Source organism: Vitis vinifera, chromosome 19 (assembly GCF_030704535.1).
Source record: "Vitis vinifera cultivar Pinot Noir 40024 chromosome 19, ASM3070453v1".
In the NCBI taxonomy this organism is placed as follows: Eukaryota; Viridiplantae; Streptophyta; class Magnoliopsida; order Vitales; family Vitaceae; genus Vitis; species Vitis vinifera.
In genome coordinates, this window is record NC_081823.1 from 5,794,655 (window position 1) to 5,805,104 (window position 10,450).

General features: G+C 37.7%; 2 protein-coding genes across 2 annotated transcripts; one reads left to right on the forward strand and one right to left on the reverse strand.

The window, feature by feature from the left end:
* The first annotated feature begins 2,432 nt into the window (after positions 1 to 2,432).
* Positions 2,433 to 7,375, forward strand: LOC100248698 (putative multidrug resistance protein). The gene is made up of 7 exons (XM_002279300.5): positions 2,433 to 2,715; positions 2,860 to 2,914; positions 3,050 to 3,237; positions 3,346 to 3,803; positions 3,885 to 4,425; positions 4,892 to 6,849; positions 6,985 to 7,375. Exons 1-7 carry the CDS (start codon positions 2,533 to 2,535, stop codon positions 7,358 to 7,360), a joined length of 3,759 nt encoding a protein of 1,252 aa, XP_002279336.2. The 5' UTR covers positions 2,433 to 2,532; the 3' UTR covers positions 7,361 to 7,375.
* A 1,474-nt stretch (positions 7,376 to 8,849) lies between these two features.
* LOC100252037 (protein NDR1) lies at positions 8,850 to 9,820 on the reverse strand. The gene has a single exon (XM_002282169.5). The coding sequence runs from the start codon at positions 9,734 to 9,736 to the stop codon at positions 9,119 to 9,121; it is 618 nt and encodes a 205-aa protein (XP_002282205.1). The 5' UTR covers positions 9,737 to 9,820; the 3' UTR covers positions 8,850 to 9,118.
* Between the last annotated feature and the right edge of the window lie 630 nt (positions 9,821 to 10,450).

Below are 10,450 nucleotides of genomic sequence, written 5' to 3' on the forward strand. Positions count from 1 at the left end.
AAATACACAATTTTTCAAAAAAATAAAAATAAATTATTATTATTATTTAAAAATCAAAAATCTTGAAAAATATATATATTTTAAAATTATGTATGTAAAAAATAACTAAAAATATGTCAAAATTATATTTTTTAAATGATATATTTTTAGAATATGTATTTTTTTTTAAATTAGTTTTCTAGAAATAATAAATTTTCAAAATAATTATTAAAAAAAATTAAGATAAAAATATTTGTTAAATATTGTGATAGAAAATACTCAAAATAGTTTCGAAGGGTATATTGATCTTTTCACTTTTTATATCATTCTCATCAATTATTCAATTTTTATGAACCAAATCTTAATTTTTGACTCAATTGAGTCCAAAACACAATTGTACCTGTTTTTTCTTCCGACAGCTTAATGGAACCACTTATTAAAATTCCTGACAAAGAAGCATCTTTAGTTGTCGACTGTAGCAGGGCGTAGCCATAAGTTCAGTCTCGTATGCTACTGCCATGCTCATTTTTCTCATGGAATTTTTGTTGGGACCAGGTCAGACCTCAAATAAAACGGCAACGTATCGAGCTACGTATCGGCATGCCCCGTCTTGGATGCTACTGCCATGCTCAGTTTTCTCATGGAATTTTTCATGGGACCAGGTCAGACCTCAACTTCTTGTTGCATGTGGAGAGTTGAGGGTGGGGTGACCAATTTGCGCACAGCCAGCTTCTGGGTTGGCTATGATTCATCACACCACCATTGCCCTAGGTGTTGGTAGCTTTCCACCTATATATATATATATAATCAAGTCAGGACAGGGTTGGCTATGATTCATCACACCACCATTGCCCTGGGTGTTTGTAGCTTTCCACATATATATATATATATATATATATATATATATATATATATATATATATATAATCAGGACAGGGATAAGATAAGGTAATACTCAAAGCTGTTTTTTATTTCCAAAAAAAAAAAAATTCAATTCATTCTTAACCGTTTATTTTTATTACATTAAGATAAGATGAGACACAAAAAATGGTTGTCTCATTGTGTCATCCTCGGATATAACGGTGAATCATATGAGAAGAATCAAAATCTTGATAAGAATGAGTTTAAATTTTTCCATCCCTTAGATTCCACGACGAGCTCTTCTTCTGCAAAGGAAAAAAAATATTAATAAAAATAATTTTCTCAAGGTTATATTTTTTTAAAATTTTGAATATACATATATAATTTTACTGTCTAATTTTTAGATGGACGAGAAAAAATAGCTCAAATAAGTTTGAACAAGCAGGTAATCTAATATTTTTCCCCGGATTTTCCAAGAACTAAGGATAAAATAAATGAGGTTATGTTTGGTTCCCGGAAAATACTAAGGAAAGAAAAAAAATGTAAAGAAAAATGATTTTTTCGTGTTTGATTATCCTATAAAAAATATCAAAGAAAATCAAATATAATTAAAACTAATTAAAAACTTATATATTTTTAAATTATTTAATCTTTATATAGATGAGTTAAAATAAATAAAATGAGTTTAAAGTAACAAAAATAATAATTTATCAACTTTTAATCTATTTTTTTATTTTTCTTCACTTTTTCTTTTCTTTTATTTTTCCTTCATATTTTATTTCCCTTGCATTTTCCTTCAAATTTTTTGGGAACCAAACATAGCCCCGAAAACTCTCTTAGGGAAAACTTGGACTATGGGAAAAAAAGAGAGGGTTTGGGAGATATTGCAGTCTAAAATAGGACATCTAAGATGGGATCTATGGCATCGAAATCATCGCACTTCTACATTGAATAAACCAATAAATCTTCTTTCACATCATGAAAGATCATCTAACAGGTACACAACCATGCACCTTTTTTGGGTGGTGACAAACCAAGCTTTATTCGGCCGGAATGAAGGTATCATAACTCCCACACCAAATGACACCTTATACAAGATTTAAGAACTCTATGCCACATGTAAGTGTTGGAATTTCATCAATGGCCCGACCTATGATACTTCCATGAAAGAAAAACAATAGAAAAATTCAACCTGAGAATGACTTCTTTTTCATAGAAGACAAGGGACAATGTCCATTTTCTTAGTTTTTGTTCCCTTTTACATGAGAAGCAGTCTCATCATTCACCAAAATAGATGCCTCGTTATCATCAAAAACAGTGATTTTCGGCTCTGCTGGTTAACTAGTTTCCATCGACAAAAACATGATTCCAACAATAAATATTCTTAGCACATGTTGGAATCGGCAAGTGAACAAACAAACAATGAACGATTGAATCAGTTCATGGACCTACCAAGGTACAGCCCATTGGGGCTGGCTAACTTAGAAGCACATTGGATCGGTTCACTTGGCTTTGCCGTTAGAAGTGAAGGAAAAAGACAACACGAGATAGAAGCCTGCAGGCAAACTGACTAGGAGAATGAACCGCTGCATATATAAAAGCTGTGAATTTCTACTTCAAAATGAGTATACCATGATATTAATTTTACTATGAAAGTTGTTAGTTAGTCTCCCCTGAAAGCGAGCATCCAACATGGGAAGAAAAAACAGCATGTTCCAGTATGCTGATGGTGTGGACAAGTGGTTGATGTTGTTGGGGACTCTGGGCTGCATAGGAGACGGGTTGCAGAGCGCTCTTTCTATGTTCATTCTAAGCGATATCATCAACGACTATGGAAAAAGCAATAGTTCTATCACAATACATATTGTAGACAAGGTGAGTTTATAGCCTCTGCTGTCTGTAAAATGCGTGCTGTCTAGCTAACAACATGTTTAGAACAAAAGAATTGTTAAAACCTGTACTTGAAAGCAAGAATATGTAAAGTAATATGGAAACTGTACTGTGTTTTCCATCTTCCAGTATGCACTCAAGCTACTCTATGTTGCTGTTGGAGTTGGGATTTCAGCATTTATCGGTATGTCAATCTTTGAATCACTCTAGGAAATCCCTTCAAGCATTTTATGGCTTTAAAATGGAAATACATATCACTTGGTATATAGAATCTGAATGTCCTTTTTGTTGCATTGCTGTTGGAATTCATTTTTTGCAGAAGGAATATGTTGGACAAGAACTGCAGAGAGACAGACTTCTCGGATGAGAATAAAGTACCTGAAATCTGTTCTAAGACAAGAAGTTGGTTTCTTTGATTCCCAAGGTGCTGATTCTTCAATAACATACCAGGTTGTCTCAACCCTCTCCTCAGATGCCAACTCAATCCAAGCCGTGATAGGCGAGAAGGTTTTGGTTTTACTGACACCCTTAATTTCTTCTACTGTTTTAGGAAAACAAGATGCATTACCAAAGAAAAGGAACACTATTTTAGTTCTTATTGTTCTGTGTGTGTAGATACCTGACTGCCTTGCCTACACGGCTGCTTTCATCTTCTGCCTGCTGTTTGCCTTCATATTGTCATGGAGATTAGCATTGGCGTCTCTTCCTTTTACAGTCATGTTCATCATTCCGGGACTGGGATTTGGGAAGCTGATGATGGACCTGGGAATGAAGATGATTGAATCTTATGGGGTTGCTGGTGGGATTGCGGAGCAGGCCATTTCTTCAATAAGAACTGTATATTCATTTGTGGGAGAGCATCAAACACTAGTTAAGTTCAGTCAAGCACTTCAGAAAACTATGGAGCTAGGAATAAAGCAAGGTTTCGCCAAGGGATTGATGATGAGTAGCATGGGAATAATCTATGTCAGCTGGGCTTTCCAGGCCTGGATTGGGACTTATCTGGTTACTAAGAAAGGAGAAAGCGGTGGCCCGTTATTTGTAGCTGGATTCAATGTCCTCATGGGAGGATTGTGAGTATTTTCTTCTCAAATTTCGCTAGTTTTTAAGTCTCTTTAACAGAAATCAAACTCTTTTGGTATTTGCAATTTCAGGTATGTCTTGAGTGCACTCCCAAATCTGACTTCCATCTCAGAGGCAACAGCTGCTGCTACTCGGATTTTTGAGATGATCGATCGAGTTCCTGCCTTGGACTCTGAAGATAGAAAGGGGAAGGCTTTAGCATATGTGAGAGGGGAGATCGAGTTTAAGGACATCCATTTTAGTTACCCATCAAGACCTGATTCACCAATTCTACAGGGTTTCGATCTAAGAGTTCGGGCTGGTAAGACCGTGGGGCTTGTTGGGGGCAGTGGCTCTGGGAAGTCCACTGTCATTTCATTGCTTGAAAGATTTTATGACCCCACCAAAGGAGAGATTCTCTTGGATGGATACAAAGTTAATAGGCTTAATCTTAAATGGTTGAGATCCCAAATGGGTCTGGTCAATCAAGAGCCAGTCCTCTTTGCAACTTCCATAAAAGAGAACATACTTTTCGGAAAAGAAGGAGCCTCAATGGAGCTTGTAGTAAGTGCGGCTACGGCCGCAAATGCTCATGACTTCATCACCAAGTTACCAGATGGATACGAAACACAGGTGATCTAACTTCTAATCCTCACTCAATGTTCTAGATTTTGTTGTTTGCTTGAGTTACTTTTTCCTAGCAACTTCAAGGAAGACCTCTAGAAACCACTAAAATGATTTCCAGTAACCTATTTCAGATGTCTTTTTCTAGTGCAAAAGATGGAAAAGGTAAAAGGATGGTTTATAGCGAGGCATTTGACTTCAAACAGTACTTAGAAATTACTATTTCCATATGCAAAAGTTTTAAGTTACTAGTAATTGTGAAAACATCTTAGCCCTGGATCATAATCTGATCTTCAAAACCGGGGTGGAATAGTTGGCACAACACAAGGCCTTTCAGGCTTTCAGTTGCTGGCTTTGCTTCTACACGAGTTCATCACATAGGTCTAGTTAATTGCATAGGTCTAATTCAATATCATTTATATTCTTAGATGCTTTAGATGCACCTGTAATTGGTGGCCTGATATGGATTCCCCAGGTTGGGCAATTTGGAGTTCAACTGTCTGGTGGGCAGAGGCAGCGAATTGCCATAGCGAGGGCTCTAATCAGGGATCCGAAAATCCTCCTGCTTGATGAAGCTACAAGTGCTTTGGATACAGAGTCTGAAAGAATAGTACAGGATGCACTGGATCAAGCATTGGTAGGGAAGACAACAATTGTTGTTGCCCATCGCCTCTCCACAATCCGAATGGCCAGTATGATTGTGGTTCTTCAGAATGGGAGAGTTGTAGAAAAAGGGTCACATGATGAGTTGATGCAAATGAATGGAAGACAGGGCGGGGAGTACTTCAGAATGGTACAGTTGCAGCAGAAGGCGATGCAAAGTGAAGAGGATTCTTTCTGTTCTGATTATCAGTCTGATGTAAAATACCAACACAGGATGTATACGGCACCAAGCCCAATCAGTGTCAGATCAAGCACACCGAGTACCCCAGCATTGCATGCCTTTAGCCCAGCATATTCCATCAGTGCACCTTTCTCAATCCAATTTGACCCCTCTGAAGAAAGTTATGAAGAAGATTCAGAGAAGTCGACTTATCGACCTCCTTCTCAGTGGCGTCTGCTGAAAATGAATGCACCCGAATGGAAAAGTGCCTTGCTTGGATGCCTAGGGGCCATAGGCTCTGCAGCAGTTCAACCCATCAATGCTTACTGTGTGGGGACACTTATATCAGTGTATTTCAACACTGATGAGTCCTCCATGAAATCTGAATCCAGATTCTATTCCTACCTTTTCTTAGGCCTTTGCGTTTACAACTTCATCATGAATGTCCTCCAACATTACAATTTTGCAGTCATGGGAGAAAGATTTACCAAAAGGGTTAGGGAGAAACTGCTAGAAAAGCTGATGACTTTCGAGATTGGGTGGTTTGATCAAGAAGAGAACAATAGTGCAGCCGTTTGTGCAAGGTTAGCTACAGAAGCCAGCATGGTTCGAACTCTTGTTGGGGAGCGTATGTCTTTACTGGTTCAAGCGGTCTTTGCGACTTCTTTTGCATATGGACTAGGACTTGTGCTCACATGGAGACTCACCCTTGTGATGATTGCAGTGCAGCCACTAGTCATTGGAAGCTTTTACTCCAGAACTGTTTTGGCAAAAAGTATGTCTTCTAAAGCCCGAAAAGCACAGAAGGAAGGAAGCCAATTAGCAAGTGAAGCTACTGTCAACCATAGAACTATTACTGCCTTCTCTTCTCAGAGGAGAATACTGGGGCTCTTCAAAGACAGCCTGAAAGGTCCTAGAAAGGAGAATGTTAAGCTATCCTGGTTTTCTGGCTTTGGATTGTTTATGGCCCAGTTCTTAACAACAGCTTCCATGGCTTTGGCTTTCTGGTATGGAGGGAGGCTAATGACACAAGGATTAATAACCCCAAAGCGCCTTTTTCAAGCATTCTTGATCTTGACATTTACGGCTAAAATCATTGCAGATGCAGGAAGCATGACTTCTGATTTATCTAAAGGAAGCAATGCCATCCGATCAGTTTTTGCAATCCTGGACAGGAAAAGTGAGATTGATCCAGAAAACTCATGGGGAATTGACCCTGAGAAAACAACAGTGAAGGGCCGGATAGAGCTGAAAAATGTATTCTTTGCATATCCAGCAAGGCCAAATCAATTGATCCTGAAGGGCCTGAGCCTTAAAATTGAAGCAGGAAGAACAGTTGCATTAGTGGGGCAGAGTGGCTCTGGAAAATCTACCATCATCGGGCTTATTGAGAGATTTTACGACCCACTGAGGGGATCAATACATATAGATGAACTGGATATCAAGAACCATAACTTAAGGATCCTGAGATCAAATATCGCACTAGTCAGCCAGGAGCCAACCCTTTTTGCAGCAACCATCCGTGAGAACATTGCCTATGGGAAAGAAAATGCTACAGAATCCGAGATAAGGAAGGCTGCGGTTCTTGCCAATGCCCATGAATTCATAAGGTATATCCAATCATTTTGGCTTGAGATTTCTTCAAACAACAAAGAACCCAACTAAAGCATGCCTTCTATATATATATATATATAGTTCAGACTAATAGCTTCTTTTGCTGATCGTGTTCATGTGTTTCCTTGCAGTGGAATGAAAGACGGGTACGACACTTACTGTGGAGAAAGAGGGGTTCAATTATCAGGAGGCCAGAAACAAAGAGTAGCAATAGCTCGAGCCATACTCAAGAATCCATCAGTCCTGCTCCTGGACGAGGCGACCAGTGCCCTGGACAGCGCATCCGAAAGGTCGGTCCAAGAAGCACTTGACAAGATGATGGTTGGAAGAACATGTCTAGTCATTGCTCACCGGTTGTCCACAATACAGAACTCTAACACCATTGCTGTAATCAAGAACGGAATGGTCGTGGAAAAAGGGTCACATTCTGAGCTTCTTTCCTTTGGACCGGGCGGCTCATACTACTCCTTAATAAAACCACAAGTGGGTGACTCCCCTTACCGGTGAGCCTGAGAAATTGCAAGCAGAAACCACCTCTCCCTTGTTATATATATATATATATATATATATAGCTTGAATCAGAAGATCAGAGTCATCACTGAGAAGGAAACTCTCTTTAACATGAAGAATGGAATACTGTGTAGCCATGGCCAATGGTGACAGCCCATAAATCATATTAGTATGTATCTTTTCTACAGGAAAGTAGATTATGTTCAAGTTTGAATATGAAGTTTCCCTTTCCAATGAGGAACGAGTATTCATCTCGTCCCCAAGTGGCCCAGAAGAGTGGGGCTTTCCCCACCATGAGAATATGTTTCAGTGCAGAAAGAAAAAAACTTCAGGTTCTGTTTTCTAGATGGAACAGAGGTGGGCTACACTCGTAAAAAAAAAAAAGTCATTTTATGAACTTGTTTCATCTGAAATTGTTTCTAAATAATTGCCTGCATGATACAAAATTCTGATGAAGATTCGTGGGTAAGTGTCAATGGCATAAAAATTCCCTTATTCAGAGGAAATTGCAGAGGAAAATTCCAAACTTTACGCACTTTCATGTGAAAATTGGTTTCTTACCTAACAAGGAAAGTCATTTAGAACAACCATAAATATTTCTCTCACAAGGGGAGAGTTAGGGCATGTTTGACTGTATGATTTTAAAATAGTTTTTTATTTTTAAAAATAAAAAATTATTTAAAAAAATTTATAATATTATTTTACCGTTGTTTTTTGAAAACAATTTTTAAAAATAAAATAAAATAAAATAAAAAACAATTTTTAAAAAACAAATAGGAGTTGTTTTCATTCAAATTTTAAAAAAAAAAAAAAACACAAACTTGTTTAATTACATTTTCTAAAACTTGTTTTTATTTCTTTAACTTAAAAACAAATAGACTCATTCTAGAATTTCACTTAAAAAGATTATAAGAGGCATATGGAAATGTGAGGGAGAGAAAAGCAATAATGAATGGACGAAAGTTGGAGTCTAGGTATACATGTAGGATTAAGAATTTGTTTTGATCTGCATTTGCAGTACATTCTTAAAATTTTTAAAACAATTTTTCTTAGCATTTTTTTTTTCTTTTCTTAGTATTTTTTGAAAGTCAAACATAATCTTAAAGTATTATATGGAATATCACTTAATAGATTATTTTTAAAACAATCACCTTTGAAAAGCAATACAAATTAGAAATGTTTTAATTAAAATCACTTTCAAATAGGTTTAAAAAAATATGAGTAGTTTTAAAGTGAACAACTCAAGCTGGAGACATGCTAAGAAGTTTGCATTCATTTTGTTTTAGAATTCTTACTATCTTTTTGGAAATTATAGTGGAAAATAGTGTTTCCAATTAAATTATATTTTGTAATAAAAAATAATTTTCTAATTTATAATATATGTTGAGCAATTTTTTATTTATAGAAAATAGGTTTTTTAATAAAAAATTATTTGGAAAAATATATATATTTTTAAGTATCGTAATTTTTTTCAAAATCCTGGAAAGAGTCGAACTCAGCCTCGGCCTTTGCGTTCATTAAATAATAAATGCAGTCTAACCTTGAATTTATCAATGATGGGAGCCACACATTTCGTTTCCCTTTCGTTAATCCAAAATCAGTTGACCCGATACAAGTCGCCGCTACTTTAAATAAAAAAAAAAAAAAAAAAACAACAACAACAACGACAATGTAACTTACTTCAGCCAATCGGAACCCTCCACCCGTCAGACCATACCACCCAACGTCCCAAATCACATCAAACAATAAAATTAATCAAAAAACAACTAAAATCCCCGTAGCCAAAATGCCCAATAGGCCCACCGGCGCACGATTCCTCCACCGCTCCGGTGCGCCGGACTTGAGTTTAATGCCCTTCTTGTGGATTTTCTTACCGTCGGTGGCGTTGACCTCCACCGGAGCGCTCACCGAGATCTTCTCGCGCTTTGTATTCCAAAACAAGATCTTGAACCTCACCTTTGTCTGCAGGTCCATCCTGAACCACACCGTCCCGTTCGTCCGCGCCTCCGGCCACGGCACCGACGGCGTCTGCACCAACATCCTCCGGCGGGCGTTCTTCTTATGCCCCTGGTAAAACGCAGGCACTGTCAGATTGCCCACCGAAAAGTTCGGGGTGAAGCCATAGTAAAAGGTGAGGTTGATGGGGTCGTAGTAGATGCCCTTGTCCTTGTTCCCATTATCGAGCTTCAGGTCGAAATACAAGCTGCTATTAGTGGTGTTGAGGGTTCTGTTGAGAGACGGGGCGTAGAAGTACTGGATCGAGCAGGTGGGGTTGGAGGTGCGGAGGCTGAGCCACATGAAGAGGGCAGTGAGGCCCAGAGTGAAGATGAAGCTGCAGCAGCAGCGGCAGCATCCGCCAGCGGACTCCGCCATGGTGGTAGATGGGATCGTGTTCCGGCGTGCCGGAGAGGTCAGGTGTGGGGTGGGGGCATCTTCGAATGATTTGCGTCGTTTCCTCCTCTCTTTAAAAAAGAGGGCAGAAGGTGTTGGCCTTGGGGTTTGATAGATTCACCCAGTGCTGTGCCGTTTCATCTCTGACAGACTGTGGCTCCTACGCGGATGACGTGGGTGGATGCTTTTGCAAATGAGGTCACTGTTACTGTCTTGAATTTAAGAATTTAAGAATATAAGAATTTAAGTAAAATGACGAAATGCACCTTAAATGGTTTTTGACTTTTTTCATTAATTTCTAATGATCAAATATTTTTTTCATCTACCATTTTCTTATAAATATGCTCTCCCTCACGCCGATATGAGTATAATATTTTTTTTAGTAGTTCTATAAGAAAAGTCTTTGAGTGGATACACTCTAATATTATATATTAGTTTTTTTCTTTAAATTTTAAGTTTTTAATGATTTAAAATTAATTTCATCAAATACACTTGAAAAGTGATATGTGAGTATTTATTTTTTAATTAAATAAAAAAATAAAAATATTTGATTTTTTTTCTCGAGAGATTAATTCCCTACATGCTATTACACATTTCCAAAGAAAGATTCAAAGTTAAGACACCTAACAAAAAAAAAAAACCAATTCCCTGATTTTGCTAATCTTAATATTTCGCCCTATCTTCTCTACCCCGTTC

Bases quoted from the DNA above. Each gene is read 5' to 3' on its own strand.
- LOC100248698 (XM_002279300.5), top strand. From the start codon at position 2,533: ATGGGAAGAAAAAACAGCATGTTCCAGTATGCTGATGGTGTGGACAAG. The intron at 2,716-2,859 runs GTGAGTTTATAG...TCCATCTTCCAG, and splicing joins CAATACATATTGTAGACAAG to TATGCACTCAAGCTACTCTA. The intron at 3,238-3,345 runs GTTTTGGTTTTA...CTGTGTGTGTAG, and splicing joins AAGCCGTGATAGGCGAGAAG to ATACCTGACTGCCTTGCCTA.
- LOC100252037 (XM_002282169.5), bottom strand. From the start codon at position 9,736: ATGGCGGAGTCCGCTGGCGGATGCTGCCGCTGCTGCTGCAGCTTCATC.